At 47.0% G+C, this 21,031-nt stretch overlaps 1 protein-coding gene across 1 annotated transcript in view; it reads left to right on the top strand.

The window, feature by feature from the left end:
- Positions 1 to 4,979: 4,979 nt before the first annotated feature.
- Positions 4,980 to 21,031, top strand: part of LOC307238862 (kinesin-like protein KIF26A) — a gene marked incomplete at its 3' end in the record, with an annotated part of 45,754 nt that continues 29,702 nt past the window's right edge. Inside the window, exons 1-2 of the mRNA XM_080012015.1 lie at positions 4,980 to 5,060; positions 5,322 to 5,555. Coding sequence (XP_079868141.1) covers positions 4,998 to 5,060; positions 5,322 to 5,555 — 297 coding nt within the window. The 5' untranslated portion in view covers positions 4,980 to 4,997. The remainder of the gene's footprint in view (positions 5,061 to 5,321; positions 5,556 to 21,031) is intronic.

Genomic DNA, 21,031 nt, shown 5'->3' with positions numbered 1-21,031 from the left:
TCGCCCGTGGCGTTCAGAGGGAAACGCTGTCGAGGCGACCGCCCCCGATCCAGCAACACAACCTGGATGACGTCCTTTTCTGTCAATTTCATCATTTTGTTTTGATTTTGAATTCACACACCCCCTCCCCCCTCCCCTCTCTCTCTCTCTCTCTCTCTCTCTCTCCCCCTCTGTTTCTGTCTCTCCTGATCTCTCTCCCTCTCTATTACTCCCGCTCTGTCTCCCTCTCTCTCTCTCTCTCTCTCAGTCAGTCTGTCTCTCCCTCTCTCTCTGTCTCTCTCTCTCTCTCTTCCTCGCTTGCTCTCAATCTCTCTCTCTCTCTCTCTTTCTGTCTCTCTCTCTTTCTGTCTCTCTCTCTCTCTCTCTCTCTCCCCCTCCCTCTCTCTCCCTGTCTCTCTCTCTCTCCCTCTCCCTCTCCCCATCCCTCTCTCTCCCCATCTCTCTCTGTCTGTCTATCTCTTTCTCTCCCTCTCTCCCTCACCTCTCTCTCTCTCTCTCTCTCTCTCTCTCTTCCCCTCTCGCTCTCTTTCACTCCCTCTGTCTCTTCCTGGCTCGCTCTCTGTCTCTTGCTCTCCCTCTCTCTCCCGCTCTCTCCCCCCCCCCTCTCTCTGTCTGCCCGTCCGTCCGTCTGTCTTTCTCTCTCTCTCTCTCTCGCTCTCTCACTCTGCCCCCTTGTGTCTCGTTCCAGACAATGTGAGTTGCAATTGTAAAGACGGGGCTGTATGACTATTAATATTTTATGGACGTGAATGTCGATTCAATTCACAGATCGTGGCAATTGATGTGATGGTTGTGATCTCATTCATTATCACTTTTATTTAATTTTTATTTTTTATTTATTTATTTGTTTGCCTCTTTTAATTCCAAATGAATAAAGTGATTTTGGGGCTGTGATTATACAGAACATGTTGCTTTGTTGGCTGCATTATTCATGTGATGCACGGATTATTCTCTCCGTCCCAACCGCTTTCGCCTGCCTTTGATCGCAGCAGTGCGCGTTGCACCAACACCATCAATATTTGCAGCTTATGGACACAATATTGAATTAATCGCGCGCCCAGAGCGGCGCGACCCCCCTCTGCGCGGGCACGAGGGGCACGGGGGGTGGGGGGGGGGGGCGGCAGATGGAGCGCGCGGTCCCGCGGGACCGGTTCCTGGGAGTGACGTCACCTGTACTGAGGGGTGACGTCAGCAGCCCGAGGGCGACCCCCCCCCCCCCCCCCCCCCCCCCCACCCCCCGACCCTCTTCTGGTTCAGGGCGTGACCTGGTCACACGCACATACGCACGCACGCACAGCAGCACAGGAGGAGAACTGGTGTTCCAAGGGATTTGCAGGACATTGCGCGCATGACTTATTCACATTTATTACGGCACTCAGCTGTCGCGTCGCCTCTGCTCAATTTCTGACGGAAAACTTTGACCTTTGGCAAAACTCTGCGCCTCTCGGGCTACACAGGCCACCGCACACCTAATTCTCGGCACAAGTGCCTAATTAATATTTCGACACGTATAGATCGATAGAAATATTGCAATAGATGTATAAAAATAGGAAGATCAAAGAAAATTGTTCATGCTCAATAAACATATTTTAAACATGCCTGCTGCCATCAATTGGCCATTGCCCTAATAATTCATAGAGTAATCTATACTTCCAGTGAAGGAAAGCTGGAGGAACCAGGATATTTTGACTTTGGTCAAATTAACTTTTTGGGGTTATTTTTTTTTTTTAAACGAGGATCATTTTACTTTTATTTTTGAATGAGTTTTCCTCCATAAGAGCATCTATAATACCAAGATGAAAGGTTCAGACCGGTTTTCCCCCAGAGCGTACACGTCTATAGAGTGACAGTGCGCGTCTCTGGAGAGCGGGCGAAAGAGGGATGAGGAGGGTGGAGGGTGGCGCGCTGCGGTGTGGGGAGGGGGGATTATGGTGATGGTGGTTTGGTGGGGGGGGTGGGGGTTTGGTGGGGGTGGGGGCGGGGGGGCACCAGCAAATGGGATGCGAATGCAGCAGATCATTGATGGACACGCAGGGCAGAGCGAGGCGCAGAGCTGGATGAGGGAGGCTGGAGAGCACAGAGAGCCACGGTGTCCTCACACGCGTGGCGGGGTCCTCCAGCTCGCGTTGAATGCAGCGGGTCCAAGTATGATGCCCACTTCCCGGACCGGTTAAACGCAGCCATAATGGCTCTGGACCTTCTTCTTCTTCTTCTCTTTCCAAATGGCTTGTCTGGGTGTATTGTCCCTTTGGAGTACCGGGAACTGGAGAGATCATTTTTACGCACGCACTGAGCGTGTTGCGCACTGACCGGTGAGCTCCATGTCCGGGTTGCCTTTCAGTTGTTTTGGTTGGAGATCTGAAGAAAATCGGACGCTGTGACATGGCTGTAGAGATCAAATAAGACCCCGAGGCGTGGAGTGTTTGCCCGCCTGCGTATATAATACACACGCACACTACATGGCTTTTCCAAACTCGTCGGAGTCCCCTGGAGCTGGGAAGCCCAACCCCGGTGTCATCGACTTGGGGACGTTCTTCGTGGACTCCGACATCATATTTGGATTTACGAGCCACTTGCTGAGGAAAAAGGCGAAGGTAAGAGTTTGAAATGAAATATACAATCTGTATAATATACAAAACAAACGAGGAGGACTTAAGATGATGAAATGCGAGTCTTATTCAGGACCTGGAACAGCGCACTGCAGCTTCACCCATATGCAGCTTCACCCATGCAGCTTCACCCATGCAGCTTCATCCATATCCAGTTTCACCCATATGCAGCTTCACTCAGGCAGCTTCCTCCATGCAGCTTCATACAAATGCAGCTTCACCCATGCAGCTTCACCTATGCGGCTTCATCCATATGCAGCTTCACCCGTGCAGCTTCACCCGTGCAGCTTCACCCATTCAGCTTCATCCATATGCTGCTTCATCCATATACAGTTTCACCCATATGCAGCTTCATCCATATGCAGCTTCACCCCTATGCAGCTTCATCCATATGCAGCTTCACCCATGCAGCTTCACCCATGCAGCTTCATGCATTCAGCTTCACCCATGCAGCTTCACCTATGCGGCTTCATCCATATGCAGCTTCACCCGTGCAGCTTCACCCGTGCAGCTTCACCCATTCAGCTTCATCCATATGCTGCTTCATCCATATACAGTTTCACCCATATGCAGCTTCATCCATATGCAGCTTCACCCCTATGCAGCTTCATCCATATGCAGCTTCACCCATGCAGCTTCACCCATGCAGCTTCATGCATTCAGCTTCACCCATGCAGCTTCAGCCATATGCTATAAATGACTGAAAGAAAACCTTCCAAATCTTCCGATGAAAGGAAATCTTCCAAAGTTTCATAAAGTTTAGTCAAAAATACATGTACAATCTTAATCCTATTTAATCGTAATACAATATAATATGCTTGAGACAAGTGGAAGCGCACGAGCTTAGTATTAAAATATTTAATGGCGGGAATTCGTAATCATAATCATAATTTACCTTTATCGGCAATTTAAGGAATTCGCCCTGGCCCTGACCTGCTTTTCATGCGCTCACCCCGCCAGATTGGATATAATTCACTATACCAGTAAATCGAGTCCATGCTGGAGACAAAAGGGTAAGTGGGTCATGTGTGGCTGGAAAGAAAGCATTTCAGATATCTGGGGAGTAAAACGTGGCCACCGGTCCCTCACGTCACCCACATTAAATATTTAAAGTTTACCAAATAAATATTTAACCTTCTTCCCCTTCCCTCCATTAAAACAAAAAAAAAAAACCCTGTGATATTCACATTGACCACTTGATGGCGCCAGAGTAACAAGAACCGGAACACAAAATGCACTTGCGTGTACAGTAGAAATGGCAACAGTTGATTTATAATCTAAACCAGTGACTCTCAACCCTTTTCATAGCAAGGACCCTCAATTTGATACGCATTAGGCCACACCCCAGTTGATAAGGTGTAGTCTCTGGGAGCCCAATGTGTGAAAAATTTCCTTGTCATATATGATTTAGTCCATGCTTCTGTAGCCATCTACTATAGTTAAGGAGAGACAACTGAAAATGATCAAAACATGCCAAATGATTGTACATTCTATTATGGTGGTAAAGTGTTAGTATTAATCATTTTGGTGGAGACCCCCCTGGAACCGCCTCAAAGGCCCCCGGGTGGGTCCCCCGACCCTATGTTGAGAACCACTGATTTAACATGAGCGAATGAGCAATCACGTCCTGCACGGGAGAGAGAAACAATGGTCAAAATCGAATAAACAGGTTAAAATGATCTTTTGTTCTTCCTTATCATAACCATTTGGTTGGGGCAGCCTAAGGTTATTGATGTGTTTTAAGTATCCACTGATTAACCGAATCCATTTGGTTATGGTCTTCACTGGTCTGTAAAAACTCAATGGGTTAAGTTGAATGGGATCAATTAAAAAAAAAAAAAAAGTTTAAATTTGTAACACAGTTGTATTATTATCATTATTATTATTATTATTATTATTATTATTATTATTATTATTATTATTATTATTATTATTATTATTATTATTTCATTGCATCTTTATTTTTTTGCCTTTCTGAACTTATAATTGAAAAATCAAGGCGTAAATCTGAAGTTGAGAAAGCCTGAAACACATAGGTGTTCCAAAGTGAAGGTTTTTTTTTTTTTTTTAAGTTGATCCAAAGACCAAACTCCATCCTTCACTGGAAACTTCCTCCTCCCATCTCACACCATCACCGCCCGCCCCCCCCCCCCACCCCCAGGGTTCTCCCACGCACCTTCCTCACACCGGCTCCTAAAAATCACGATGGGACTTCTCCGGGTCCTTTTACCAACCAAGCACAAACTGATGTGACCGCCAACTTTTCCAGCCTGGGATAGAAACACCATGATCTGCTCAGACTCAGCCCGTGGCTCCGCGTTGCAGTTTCCAGCAGGAAAAGTCAATTTGGCGGCAGTTTGAGGAGAGGTTCTCCTCCCGGACCAGAGAATGAACTCAGTTTGGGGCAGTTCAACTCACGATGGAAAGGACACTGACACGAGGAGGCTGACTGTGAGTGCCCAGTGCGAACAGGAAAGTGATCAGTTTGCGCTCAATGTCGCGCCCGGTGAACCGACTTTCGCGTGCGTCAGGTGCGCGTTTTTCTGTGCGTCTTGTGCGCAAAAATTCTGTGCGCGCGTTTCCCAGGAGTTGACAAGGCTCCGGGAAGAAACTGCAGCCTAGCAACTGCACCCACTAAAAAAAACCAAAAACCCCAAAACAACAACAACATACATTCCAATACTAATCTTTCTTTTATTCTTGTGTTTTAAGGCGGAGGGATGTCCCGCCGTGGAGACCATGGATCTAAGTCCCAGCAAACGGCTTCACCCTGCGGAGGACGCGCGGTGCAGCAGCCGTCCCGCACCCGAGGGTGCGGGCTCTGTACCGGTGTCCGAGTCCGAGGGAAGGGACCAGAAGGAGGGAAGACTCTGCTTGCGATGTCAGGGGAGAGCTGCAGAACTGAAGAAGCAAGCCCTGGCTCAGGCAGATCCGTTTTCTTTGAAGGTTTGTGGATGACATGTATTCAGTTGGTTACTTCAAAGTACAAACTGAGTTAAAAAAAAAAAAAAAAAAAAAAAGTAAAGATTATTTTGTTTTAAAAATCCCATTTTTGATACTTTATTTGACTGGCACTTTATGAGAAAGAGCAAACCAATGTATTTGCTTTCTGCATGTGTTTCTCCATATGCTGCTTTTACATGGTTGGTGGTGGGGTCCCTTTCCCAGCAAGATTGCAAACATTGGGCACAAAGTGAAAGGCAGCCAGGGTGAATGCGATGAACCAGCGTAGCTGGTTGTGGTCAGTAAACTGTTGATATGGAAGGACATTCACAAAAAAGAACAGCACCCTTGGATGCATAAATATCCCCACCACCTCAAGTGGCCATGGGTGAGATAAAAAACAAACTGTAGATTGAAGATTTGGGAAAACCTGGTTGTACTTGTACCTTGGACTGGTGCTGTACTCCACCCAACACAGACAATCCGATAGATTGGCACTTGAATGTAATTTGAAAATGGCTTTACTTTTCATGTTCTACATTTCATAAAATACCCTTAACCAAAATGCTAACAGTGAAATAGCCCATATATCCATTTAGACATTTTTATTAAAAGAATTATATTGATCTACTTACAGTATATAGACCTAGTGTTGAATCATTGACAAGTGCACAATGATCTCCTTCATTTTGGACATGAATACTGGATGAAGAGTGGCCCAAAGTGGAGTAACAATAATTGCAATCCCGGGACAATCCCCACATTGCGATTTCTCCGGTGGAAATCAAACACTTGAAAAGTTATGGCTTTGATTCTTTGGAAATTACCCATTGTCCCGCTAAACAATTGTCACTCTTTAGTTCGCCGTCGGGGGAAAGGGTAGCGGGGATGTGAGACTGTGGAGGAAGTCCCAGTTGACCTTCTCTGTGCATTGAAAGTGTTCCTGTAGCTGGTCCCACAGTTCCCACCACCGTTAAATATAGGCTCCCAGACTGCTGTTGTTGTGGCGGGCAGAGCTTGTCGCAGGGCTTGCTTGGCTTTGCTGTTGTGCATTTCTTTTGAAGAGGAGGTCTGAGCTCCGATTCGGACACAGGGTCTCCGAGGTTCCCCGCTGAAATTCCACAGCAGATGATATTCATGCTGAAGTGGGCATACCATAGACGGTTTCTGCAGCACCTGGGCTCTTTGTTTGATCTGATGTTGGTGGGTGACAAAGGGGGGAGCATAAACATATAACATCTATACTAAGGTATAAATAATATCCTCCCCTAAAATGAATTTCCGCTATCTGACGCCGCTATTATCTAAATGTAGGAGTGCGGGCAGCGTCACCCATTCGCTGTGATTGCACATGTTATTATTGTTAGTATAGCCAAATTTCGCCGCGCTACTCATCGCACAATTTCTGAGCCACGTACACGTGGACTACATCCAAACGACCGTGTCGATCCCGATGGGCGCTCTATGACTTTGTGGGAGGTTGATGGAATTTTCCAAAATATTCCCTGCCAAAATTTGAATGCTGCAGAGAAATCCAGTTGTCATGGAAACTTATGTAAACATATAAGCGGAATGCCCTCCGTAGCACGCACATACACACACACACACACACACACACACACACACACACACACACACACACACACACACACACACACACACACACACACACCTATGTATGAACACATACACATACGCAGGGCCAGGAATCATATATTTCTACATATTATTTCGATATCCATCTGCCTGTTTGGGACCATCCATCCATAACGGAGTTCCTCACCAGGTGCACTGCCATGGCTCACCAGGTGCAGAGCTCTGGGGGTAGGAGATGCTTTTTTTTGCTATTTTGCTCTTGTTGACAGCTAAATTGGCCCGTGGTTTTGGGGTAGTAAACAGTCATGAAGGGCTGTAGTCATAGGAGAATAAAGCCATTGTCCAGCTGCGGCCGTTGCTGCTCACCTGTCGGGGCTTTGTCGGATGGAAGACGTGGTCACGTGAATGAATGCTTCCTCAGAGCTTCCTCCGTGGTGTGAAGAAGTCAACAGGGCACCTCATGAGTCTACTGTGGGATCCAGCGCTAAGGAGTATCATGTGACCCCTGTGACTTATAGGTGGCAGCTCTCATTGTTATGTGGAAAAGAGAGCGGGGACTGTTTATACCAGAAAACCCTCCCCCAACCCCCATCCGTCTGCGCCTTCGCTTTTTTTTTTTTTTTCGTGAACAGGAAGTTCGCTCGGTCTCCAGACAACACTAACCCCAGCAGACGCATTGTTTGATTACAGTCGCTGGCTGATTGAATTCAAGGAAAGTGTTTTTAAAGGGGCTCTGCGGTGCTTTTCTGAATCAAGCCGCCGGGAGGGAAAGTTAAGCGGTGGATACGTCCGAATCCTTCCAAGAACCAGAGCCCAAATTCCCTTTACAGTCATTTGGATCTTTTCGTACCGCATCAAATCAAACCCTGTTATGACATAAAATCACTTTGACACTAAGCTGGATCACGGCGAGGTTTGTCGAGCGCAACTTCTGAGTCAACATTAGGAAAATGATAATTACGACAGGGGATTTTATTTTTAAGCATCTGCTGCTGAAATCTTCATCCACGACTTCAATCTTTTGCTTTGCTGTTCTTCTATGAATCTCTACCTTTATGCTCTGGTGTTGACTGTCGTACTCGGGTTAACGTACATGTATTTTAAAGGTGCAGTGTGTAGAATGTAGTGGCATCTAGCGGTGAGGCTGCAGCTCCCAACCGACTGAACACCCCTCCCCGTGGCGGTGCAACATGGCGGCCTCCGTGGAAGAGACAGTGGCCGGCAAAACTGGCGAAAAACGCAAAAGCCCCTCTCGAGAGCCGGTGTTTGGTTTGTCCGTTCTGGGCTACTGTAGAAACATGGCGGCCCAACATGGCGGCCTACCTGAAGCGTACCCGCTCCCCATGTCGATTAAAAAAAACAAAAACGGCCCATTCTAAGGTAACGCCAACACAACGATTCTTATTTTCATGGGATTATACACTATTTAAAACACACCTATGAATATTATATTAGCTTATTATAAGAAGCTGCCCTGAGATAAGGTTCCGTCACAAACGAGTTTTGAAGATCCCAACAAAACTGGACTTTATTATCAGTTCCAATCGAAGGGCGTTCGCTCGCTCTGCGCGTTCAACCCAAATAATGAGAGCCTACGGTGGCAAAGTTTCTTTCGTGGCGAACGGCAGACTGTCTGCACTCAACAATTCCTCCGCGGCGCTCAATGTGGCTGGACACGGCGGCCGGGGGAGATAATATATAAGGAGAGGAGATGATCATTTAAAAAAAAGCTAACCTCACCTTCAAAGTAGCCAATTATGCCTCCGAACCGTAATCAGGGGCTCCGTCAGCAGAAAACTGCTCCCGACTGATAAGACCCTACACCTGGATGAGATCCAGATCCAGCCTCAGCTCCCAAAACACTGCCTCTTCTTGTCTTCCGTGTGCCTCCAGCCCCGAAAGGGTTATTTAATATTTTTGGTCGTGCGCTGCGGTGGCTTGAGGTGAAATGAGAGAGGGCTGAGCCTTATTTTTTTTGTCTGCCACAGCCATGTCATTAAAAAGTTAAGAGACTGTCGGAGGAAACAATGGGACATTAGGTTTTGTATGGGCCCTGTAGCCTGGAGATTTTTTCGTGACCTGTGATGACTTTGTAATTCCTCACCCATGGCAGTGCTAAAAGAGTCTTAACCCCTCACTCATAGTTCAGACAAGGGCATTGTTACGTGATATATCTCCTTTGAAAACACCAACCTCCTTTGTAACACCCGAACCGTAAGAGAGAGAGGGAGAGAGAAAGAGGGAGAGAGAGAAAGGGGGAGAGGAATAGAGAGAGGGAGAGAGCGGTCAAGGAGAGAAATAGCCAACTAAACTGGATGTTGTTAATTATACTGTATAAAAGTGTTGCCTTTTTTTGCTTGGATCTAAAGTGTCCCAGCACTGTAACTACCACCTTTAAACCCGTTATAATGAGCATGACGGAATACCTCTCATTTTCACAGATGAATTATTTTGCCGGGACGTCGAATACTTATTTGAATAAATCTTTCCCCGTTCATGTTTGTTTAGTGCATAGTTAGAAACTTGGCCAGATACGCCATGTTCTGATAGAGTGCAGCTATCAATCGTATTGCCATAACCAACACCATGCATACATAGTCAGACCAGCGATACAAAGCACGACAGGACCTTGGGCCACACTGAATGATTAACAGATGATTTCCGTCAGGATTAAGGATTTGGCTTAAGTTGACTTGTAGTCGGCAGAGGTCGGTCGCCGCCAGATCTCACCTTTCTGACCCGGCTCGGCCCTCGGGCCACTGGGAACCTTGCGCACCCTGACAGGTCCTCTGCATCGGGGCTCCCTGGAGTTGTGTGGAATTTTTAAATCGAGCTTTATTCAGCGTTTGGAGAGTACATCAGCGATGCATACCACGTATAACACGCTCTGCAGATTATACATGTTTATTGGATATGAACTCTCTTCATGAATAGTTATGGATGCATTTGGACGTGAATATAAGTGAGCACCTGCAGAAATTAGGCCCGGTTATTCATAACCATGAATACAGAGTAGACATTTTGATCATGGGATTTATTACTGCCATTTTTATAATTCGACATTTCGATCCGGAATGGCTGCCTCTGCTGTCGGGCCATCTCAAGTGTTACACATTTGTTTTGTTTCTCCACGAAAGGAGCAGATGTGACCCAACGCTTAACCATTCAACAAATGTTTCCTGGCACAAACATCCGTGACAATAGCTGAAATATGTTTGGAATGGTCCTTGTGTTTGTTGTATTTCGATTTTTTCAAATGTATGGGTAGTTATACTTCAGTAATAATGTGTGTGTGTGTGTGTGTGTGTGTGTGTGTGTGCGCGCGATTTATCGGCCGTACATTGGTAGCGGCCGATATTTGCCCCGTTGACTGCCATCGGCCTATCTGCAAATTAGATGATGTCCACCAATGGTGGCGGCTGATATTTATCTGTTGTGTCGCATCAGTTTTGCGCTGGCTCAATGTTGTGTTGGTTATTTGGGTCTGGTGCCACGTTCACATGGAGGGGAACAGGATCACGGCACTTTGTGAACGGCACAGGGGGAGTACGATGGCAAGCTGAAGATATGCTGCTACGGTGATGCACAAAGGCATCAATAAAATACATGAAACTACATTATTCCGTGTCTGTTGTTATATATAAGAGTTTATACAAGTAATAACCTTGAGCTGCAACTTTATCACTGGACCGTCCGCACCTTTGTTTCCCTGAGGGGGAATAAATAACAACAAAAACAAAATGAACAAAAAAAAACCAAAAAAACTTCGGCATCGGCTATTGGCCAAATTGTTATTTTAAATACCGATATCTGCATCGGCCCAGAATTGCACAATCGATGCATCCCTAGTGTGTGTGTGTGTGAGTGTGTGTTTGTGTGTGTGTAGATGAGTATGTCTCTGAAGTTTTACACATTTACACATCTCTCCTACCCTTTTTCTTCCCTTTTTCCACACACAGATTTATAAATCACTGGTTCAGCTCGGGAGTGAGTCAAAATGCGAAATCCTTGGTTGTCAAGGACAGTGGGCCAGCAGGAGCGCTGCATTATGTCTGACAATGCACAGCACAGAATAGTGTTGGTTAGTGAATGAGGGTGAGGTTGGGAGGTGAGGGAGAGAGGGGAGGGTGGGTGGGTGAGATGGCGTTGGAGGAAGCTGCTTGGGATAAGCAAGGACCTGCCTGGCCTCTGTCACTCAGGACGGGTCTGTGTGTGTGTGTGTGTGTGTGTGTGTGTGTGTGTGTGTGTGTGTGTGTGTGTGTGTAGGTGGTTCCTTTGCTGACCGACCCCGAACGCGGTCATCATTTTCCTCCCCCCAGTCTTCTGTGGGTTTGGGTTTCATGGGGGTCAATTTGGGCCGGAACAGGTGCGATGCTGCTGCCACGACCGCTGTAATGGGGCTGGGAAAAAGGACGAACGGGGGCTGGAAGATAGATCAACACAGAGAGAGAGAGGAGTGGTGGTGGAGGTGGGGGTGGGGTGGGGTAGAGGAGGGGGGGGCAGGGGGGGTTGGGGTGATAGTGGAGGTGGAGTACTCTGGGAAAATCTCCTCTGGTCATGAAATCAGAGCTGCGTAGAGTTAAAACGGAGCAGAACCGTATCATTCAGTTCACCTCCAAGCATCTAAGCCCCTGAGGTACCAGACCCGGTGTGTGTGCGTGTGCGTGTGTGTGTGTGCGTGTGCTTGTGTATGACTGTGCATCGCTGGTTTGACCGTAAATGCATGCAAGAGAGCTCCCTTACCTTCGAGGGAGTAAAATGAGATGGTAGACGGCAAAGGAGAGAGGAAGAGGGAGAGAGAGAGAGAGAGAGAGAGAGGGAGAGAGAGGAGAGACCCTTAGCCGAGCACTCCCCTCTCCACTTCACTCCTGTATGCAGTGTGGTTGGTGCTTTATGGCAGGCGGCTTGTATTAAACTACACGCAATAATCTGGTGTCAAGCGGCGGAGAGGCCTCTGGCATCAATCATGGAACCTCCCCACTCCACTATGTCCGTGTGTGTTTCAGGAGCACGCAGCTGTGCAATCCCACCCTGTCCTGTGCCTCCGCGGGCTCCCATTTATTCACCGCTGCACCATCCCTCAGATATATGACATGGTGTGGTCGAGGCATGATACCGTGGACTATGGTCTGGATTCTTCGTTATTTCAGAATTGCCATTATAAACGCAATTAGGGAAATGTATCCCTCGGAGCTCAAATGGTGGTCCTTCGGGGCTTCGTCCTCTTCCCTTTTCAGATCCATTGGTCCGGGGTGCGCCGTGCCAGACATCTTTCACCGCTCACATTCCTGGATGTTCCTGGACATTCCAAATGTACATTTCAAGCAAACGTCTCAGTTCCCAATCAATAATACTCATTCACAGGAGGAAACCACTTTTTTTTTCTTCATCGGGGCCTCGCACAGGAAACCATCTGGGGGTTGGGGAGGGTGTGTGTGTGTGTGTGTGTGTGTGTGTGTGTGTGTGTTTGTGCTTTGGGGGGGGCGGTGATTGGTGTACGTGGTGCAGAAAACTACCATGTGCTGATGATCATTGCCTGTCATCAGGAGGAAAGTGGAAGAATGTGTTGCCGGTGGAGATGGCTCCACCTGGAATAGCTGCCATTCCTCCCCTCCGAGGAGCTTTTTTTTCGGCGGCACTGCAGCGAGGATCCACAGTGGAAAAGCTGAAACGGGAGCTTTTCAGGGGCTTCCCGGCAGATGCACACGCACGTGCAACACAAACCCTCCCTCGACTGTGCACGCACACTCTCAAAGCAAATACATCCTCCCAGGTTTACATGAAAGTATTCTCTGGCCATCTGGCCCTCACCCTGCCGCTGCATGCCACCGGGATGCAGGTGGAGGAGAGTCCAGATGTTCCATCGGTTTACTGTCAGGTCGGGTGGAGCCGTTTGGAGCGGCCTACAACTGGGATTCGCTTTTGACGCTTTTGAATCATGACAGAATTTGCTGCGTCTGTCCCATTCACACTAGTCAAACATCTAAACTCCCACCTGCTGTCCCGAATAATGGTGATAAAGCCGGTGTGATGAACAGAGTTTCCGTTAGAACAAATTGGTCCGGGAAGATTTCAATGTCCCGGACAATGGGAGATATCCCAATCAAATACTAGTTGTGTTTATTGAGCTTAAAAACAATGGATAGGTACGCTATGTAAAGAAAGACATCATAAGGGATGTCGATTCATAATATTTTTTATTCAATATTCAAAATAAAATAAGACCCGTGTGTTAATGCCGTTTTAAAAATAAATTTATAAATATTACGCATATTACAATTTGAAATCAAATAATTTGTGAACAATAAGTAACAACTGCAGCCGCTTTAATTAACATTTCACTTCAATAATCTTTTGATAAAATCCAAAACTAAATTTATATGGCAAGTAGGTCCAAATAAATTCTAAAGTTTGTGGTGTTGCACGTCTTGTCGCCATATTTTACAACACAATAGATATTTACCGTCTGCTTTGGGTCGGAACTTAAATATCCCCAAAAAAAACGCCAATTTATGGATGTATGTGTCATTGTTGTCAACGATGCGTCATCTCTTTGCTTCTCCTCAGAGTTCTGGACGCTGTGCTCTGTCTCTGCTCCGTTTGTACTATGTTTACAAGCGCACACTGTCCACGGGGGAGTGGGCGGGGCTTATTTCTATATTGAGAAAGGTGATTGGTCAGAGGTGAAAGGTCAGCTTTAGATCGTCCAAACTGATTGCCTTTCCGTTGCCACTTGCCGAACGCGGAAAAATGAACAGATTTGCTGATTTTTGTGCTTAGAGGGAATTATTTTCACTGGACATTTTTACGGAGCCATTTCAATAAATTTTATTTTTCCTGTCAAAAAACCTAAATTACTGGGTGACGGAAACTCTGGTGATGACTTTCCTTCAAAGTTGTACCGTTGTTAACCTCAAGTCAAAACAAAATGAACAAGGCTCAAAATACAATTACCTATAGAGCAAAGTTACCAATTTTTATCAAATATCGTATACATTATTGAACGGTAATGTCGGGAGGAAAAGGGCACCCGTACACCGTAGGAACCACCTGAAGTGTATTCTTTTGCTTTTGTTCGGTGTTTATTTGCAAAGCCCAGCTCATTCCGACGAGCACTCGGACATATGTCACGGGCACTTGTCGGAATAAGCTCGCTGCTATTTGGTGAAGGATCACGGGTCACAAAGAGCCAGACTGAAGTGAAACAAAAGCTCTGCGGTTCAGGCTGACAGGGCGATGTGTTCCAGGAGGTCTGCGGAGCATGGGAATGGAGCTCCAAAGGCACAAATGTCAATGAGCAAGGAGCATGAATGCAACACCATGTGTAACTAAAGGGAATTAATCAGTTTTACTTGGCAATTTAGGGGCAGCCGCATTAGTGTGTGTGTGTGTGTGTGTGTGTGTATGTGTGTGTGTGTGTGTGTGTGTGTCTGTCGGTGTGGGATTGCATAGTGTTAGAGTGAGTTATTATAGTTTTTCCTATGGATTTTCTTTTCGTCTGTCTCTGACATTGTGTGTACACGACTTTGTGCAGTCATTTGTTTGATTGCATAATATTTGTCAGCTCTTGTATGAGTGTGGATGTGTTTGTGTGTGTGTGTGTGTGTGTGTGTGGGTGTACGTGCACACTTCTGTTGACATGCCTCTTCCGTCTTCATTTCCATTCGTGTAGATCTGTATATTATTCCCCTGGTGAAAAAGGATCCAACGGCTCAGCTGTTTATGTTGTGAACTGAGATGTACATGATCCGGGCAGCTTGCAGCCGATCATCGATACTGATTAAGAGTCTTGGAAAAGCATAGTTGAGATAAATTTCCAAGGCAGAACACAGAAAGCACCGAGTCGGAGGTAATCTCTCACTGGCTCCATAAAGCAAAGTCAATTGACGGCAGGGGCCTTGTGGTTGTAGACAAATTGCCCAGCTTAGAGCAAAGAGCTGAAAGGGAATGCCAGCGCTTCCTGTCTTTGCCAAGATGGATCTGGTGACGGTGACTGCAGGCGGCGCGGGGTGTAGCCGCGTTCCTTACGGAAAATAGAGGGTTGAGTGCAATGGCTCAGCCGGACTTCACATTGCCATGTTTGTTTTCCCCTTCTGCCAAAGCAGACAAATGTTTACCAAATCTCTTTGTGTCGATGGCTTGTCCTCTGTTATTCGCCCATAATTGGCAAATTGTTATCCATCAAAAGATGGGTTTGGGAGTTTGGCTAACGGTTGCCTAGAATGTGGTGCATGTCTTAGCTGGAAGGCCACTGCTTTGGACTGGAAGTTGCAGCTTCTGCAGTGCCTCAGTAGCCAGCCACTTCGGGGACTGCCCCAGGTAGTCCAGATATTATCCACTCGGGTGCATGTGACTCCAGCCCCTCCAGGGTCAAAGTCACCCATCTCTGGGACTGAAGACCAAAATAATGTACCACCGAGGATAAAAACTTGAAAAATAAACTCCAGAAATCGAACCCGTTCGCCGTTTGTCTTACTATATATTTTCTGTATGTGGATGGAGACCACTGACGTAGCTTGTAATCACGGCATTTTTGATCATTATTGCTAACCCTGAAAAAAAGGATGAAAGTGCATTTGGTCATATGTACCCCTGCAACAGCATTAGTAAGTACTAGGTCTTTATGCGTATTTTTCAAAGTGTACGTGCGTCGCAGTGTGCATTCTGTACGCGCTCGCATGGAAACAGATGGCTTGCCTTAGCTCCTCTTAGAGCACATCTTCGATATGCGGCGGGCAATTCTCTGTTGTCATGACCTCATTCGGATATATGGAACCCTATGGATCACGGCGCTGTGTCAAAGACCCGTCATAGTTTGGCCTGCTTATGTTCATTTCATGCTTGGGTTCATGAGTGGGGATGAGCGTGCATATTGATGAAGCATGAACACGCCTGTAAGTACCAGAGCCAAGAGAGGGAGAGAGAGAGAGAGGGAGAGGTAGAGAGAGATGAAGCACGTTCAAATTCTCTCAAATTCAAATTATTTCCAGGTTGCAGCTACAGTTGTCTGTCATTCTGAGCTGTACAGCCACCGGTTCACGATTTTGTCTCTGGAGTCGGTGTTGTCTCCTTTGCCATCCTACGTGGTTTGGTTAAGGGTAGAAGCAGCGCCATTTCACTGCCAATCCCTTGTTGGACAACAACAAAATGGAGGATTGTGTTGCAGATGTTATTTTAAAATCCTCTTACATCTTCAGAATGCCTGTGTCCTTGTATTGATAGAGGAGGGTGGAAGCCTGTGCACATACATTAGTGTCAGTGGTGGGCCTGCTAACACACAAACTGTGAGAGTGTCTGTTTCCGCAGACATGCGGTGAGACAACCCCTTTAGATTTGTGGCCCCTTCCTACGTCACTTGGGGCCTCAGTAGAATTAGAACCGTTCTCCATCTGAGTAACTACACCCGCGGCTGGGGAAATAACAAGCGCCGCCCAGGAACTGCTCTGTTTGTTTCACAGACCAGCACAAATCTTTTGAAAGTAAGAGGAATTAATACCAACTGTCTGTGAAGAACCTGCAGATGACGGACATTTAAGTATTAAAAAAATATATTTGGATGCAGTACATAGACTGTTGGCTGTGATCCGCTGTGCATTTCTCCAAACAAAGCCCAAAAAATTGTGTGTTTTCATTGTAGATTTATTTATCGTATTTATTTTATTTTATTTTCCGATATTTTCATGAAACAATAATGTCCCGGTGCGACGAAAGTCGGAACCAACTTTTAGATGAGATGAGGTCTTGTAGATCTAATATGAGTGAAGCTTCAGAAACAGATTTTGGTGGACTGATAAGGTGAACAAATTAAGCCAAACCCCTGGCTTGGCTAACAGAACTACGGGCCTCATGGGGGAAGCACAACCGACAAAAACAGACCCTCAGGAGCAGGAGTGGGTTTTCAGGCATGTTGGAATGGCTAGAATGCATATGCGAGTGGTATTTTCAACATAAAAACGTATATAGTATAATACTTATATAGGCGTATAATAGGTCCCCTTTAAAAAGCAACAGCACTGTTTGTTATTGGCTAAATTATTTATCTTATAACATCTATGTATGTCAAATAAATTTCCAACATTGCCGTTAGAAAAAGCCTTTTAAACCTGTATACCTTTTTGAAAAATCGACCAAACTCACAAGCAGCGAAGGGTGCGAGGTTGCGTTTCAACTCCGGTGATTGATTTTTGCATCACATTCACCCCCTGAGCCAGTTCAAAGGAAACAAAGCCAAGTATTACGACCTACACAATGGTCGCCCAGTTGACAAATTCCCCCAGGAAAATTGTGCCGTACTCGTGTCCACGTTTTGTTCCCAGGGAGCGCCGCGGAGGTCAAGCAGTGTCCAGCGTTCTTTGAAGGGATTTGGCACCGGATCCGAGGACGGAGGATGAAATACTAAGTCAGCCTAAAAACCCCTTGTGTCCCGGGAAGTATTTGAACCGCTTTGTTAATGAGGGCTTCGGCGGCCTTATCGGGGACGCATTGTTTTGTTATTTATTGTTTGACGGATTAACCCTGTCATTAAAAAAAAAAAGAACAACAACAACAACAAACAGCAATAGGTAACAGATAACAAAAAACCCAGATGCATTACTGATATACGGTTTGTGGTATATGGTTTCTGGTTGTAGGCAAACTTTGAAGTCCTGGCTTCTTGACAGATCGTCCAATGAGTCCTCCAGATACGGGGGCGTCGGGGTTGGGGGGAGGGGTGAAGATAAGAGAGAACAGCTCCTCACTCCGCACATCAAATCCATAAACACCCGACATAGTCGATGACGGCCGGAGCAGTTATGTCTTCAACGCCGATAAATATTTTCAACGTTTTTTTTGTTTTTTTTTTCCGTTACAGCCATCCATCCCCACAGGGTTTTTATCGGGTTTTTACCTGTCTCGGCAGCCTTGGCAGTGCCAGCGATGCTCGTGGCTCGGGCCGGCGCTTCCCCGCCGGTCGGAGAAAGGGGGTCCGCCGCGGGGGGGGGGTCGCCGTCAGTGGGAGAAAAAAAAAGGGGGGTGATAAGAGGAGAAGGGTGAGGGCCGTGTTTGTCAACTCGCGGGATCCCGCAACGGATTGTCCGCACGTACGTACTCTGGGGGTCTTGGTTTGGGGTTCCGGTCTTTCGGGGGTTGGAACGGCACTTCAAGGGTGATTGCTACCGCCGGGCTTACTTCGTCGCTCGGCCTGGAAGCACCGCCCCCCCAAACCCACCCACCCACCCACCCCCTCATGGTGTGCACCCATGAACTGACTCCCATTTATAGTTGTGACCTTAATGCACCCTCTCTGTTAGCAAGGCTCCGTTTTTATGATGTCACTCGGGCTGAAAAGCTCGGGGCACCTTTTTAATGCGCTCTGTGTGTGTGCGGGGGGTGGGGGTGGGGGTGGGGGCACTTAAAAGACACACCTCTCTGTTTATGAGTCTCAATCTGCCCGGCTGTTAACAGTATCAGTTCACTAGTGACAGTAAAAAAAAGCCCGGTAGTCACGATCCTCGAGCTACCGCACTCGATTGCCTCACCCGTGCTTGGGTGTTGGTCTGCGCCTGCTCGAGCGCCTGTGTGTGTGTGTGTGTGTGTGTGTGTGTGTGTGTGTGTGTGTGTGTGTGTGTGTGTGTGTGTGTGTGTGTGTGTGTGTGTGTGTGTGTGGGTGTGCGTGTGTACGTGTCTTCATTTGAGTGCAGATTTGTGCAACTATGCTTTCTTAAAAATGTACTCTCTGCTTCAGGCTTGGCTGCGTTACGTAGTCTGTAAGTCATCTGTGTGTTGCTGTGTGTTTGCATCTGTGTGTGTGCGTGCGTGCGTGCGTGTGTGTGTGTCTGTGTGTGTGTGTGTGTGTGTGTGAGATGGAATGGAATCTCATCCCAGTCGGCGTTGATCGTTGCCGCTCAACTCCTTCTTCCCCCTCCCCGCACTCCCCCCGATTATCACTGTCTGGACAAATGGAAATATCTTTTACAGGTACTGGACGTTGCCGTCCGTCACGTCTGGTTTTGGACGACTATCGAAGGGCGTTGTGCTACTGTTTAAATATCCACCATTAAAGGACATTGTAATTGAATTTGAGTTTTTATACTCGGCGCACACATCTTTTCATCACCCCTGACCATTTAACTGATAATAGGTCATATTTTTAGAGACAAAAATATGAATCGTCTATTAACTGTCAGCGGGGTCGGGGAAATGTAAAATGAGCGCGCCGGCTTGTAAACAGCGAAAACTCAGTTTGACACCGACGCTGCCCTCCGAGGCGCCGTGTTCCCGCTATGCGGATATTTCGACCTCCCCCCCCTCCTCGCTCACAGAAGTATTTCTATCATCTTGGTCGACGGCTCCCCTTGTTTACCGCTCTAATTTTATGCATCAAACAAAACATAGCTGGAATACCTCCGAGCGTGTCGGTGCAGCGCAGGGGCAGATGATCCTTCCCCCGCTTCCTCCCATCCTTCCTTCCGTCGGACGCCCCAGCCGAAGAGGAACCCCACCTGTGCCCCCGTGGCCTCGGCGCAATCCCTCGCCGCGCTCGGGGGTAAAAATGGACGCCGTCGCTCGCGACCTTTCGGCGGCATCGTGACGCGACTTCCTCCTCTTCGTAACCCCCCCGAAACCCTAATAAGAGCGGATCCTCACGGAGCCGTGGCCACCGCTGTTGACCTACCGTGCGGTCAAGCTTCCACGCGTGGGTTTTTATGCACGTGCAAACTTTTGCTCGTCTAATTGAGCCTTTGCCTCGACGTTTAGGCGTGGCTCTGGTTTCCAGGGAAAGGCTTAGTCATACCTGAAAAATGCTGAACTTTGGCCCGAGTTCAAGAGTCGTTAACTCGAAACAAATCACGCGATCAAAGTCGGCTAAATCTTTAAATTCTTTCCCCTTATTCCACTTTCACAGGTAGCACGGCCCATTTGAGTCAGAATCATAAACGCTCGCTGCCTTTAGCTTTGTAGTGGTAATTCTATTTTGGAGAAATCGGTTCCTCTCCTTGGCTCTCATCTAAACGCAGCCACACACATTAAGGAACGTACTTACATAAAATTGTTTCATTGATCATTCTTTTCCTTTTTCACTCGTATGGGCAAATGCATCGGAACAGGGTACGGCGAAAGAACACGTGGGAATATCAATGCATTCAGCACTTTCAAAATGTTATCGGACATAAATAGGGCACAGTGTTCGAAATATCATCATTAATTCACTAAAGTGCCATCAGCCGGACTGGATGCCAATGTATTATTTATCGAGACAATTCTCATTATGTAAGAATCATTATAGCAATTTATCACAGCGATCATTTGGAATGTCACACGTCTGTGATTTGCATCACAAAATATGAATATCAAATTCAAGGCCCTCATCTGAAACCACGCGCAGTATAGTCAGACCAGAACTGAGACCAGGAAGGCGGATCATTGCTTCCCGATCTCATATCACGGGAAACTTTTAAGGTTATGTCTCCTCGTGAATCTTAAGTTAGACGTTTTAAGGTTGAGACGACAGTATCTTCATTTCACGACGGTAGAAAGAAAGACAATGAATTGGAAGCGTTGGTGTCCAGCTTCCCCCTCTTCCAACCCCCACCCCGCCCCCATCCCACGCTGGGGGCCTCCGTGGCCTCATCTCTTTGTTTTCCAGGGCCGGGGTCACACCAGGGCACACTTGAACTCGACATACAGAAATAGCTCCAGAGCTCCCTCTCTATCGGGTCTGAACTGGATTTGAACCGCTGGACTAAGCGAGTTAAAGCCATTTCAGGTCTGCAGGCCCGATTCCCACGCGGCCCCCGAGGGTTTGTTTTAAGTCTGAGCCGTGCATCGGTCTATTTACAGTATTAGCCAGGACCTTACATTCAACATAATATATAGTCTTAAACCTATTGTTTTTATGATGG

Source organism: Zeus faber, assembly GCF_960531495.2.
Source record: "Zeus faber genome assembly, chromosome: 13".
NCBI classification, from domain to species: Eukaryota; Metazoa; Chordata; class Actinopteri; order Zeiformes; family Zeidae; genus Zeus; species Zeus faber.
This window is presented reverse-complemented; position numbering and strand designations above follow the sequence as displayed.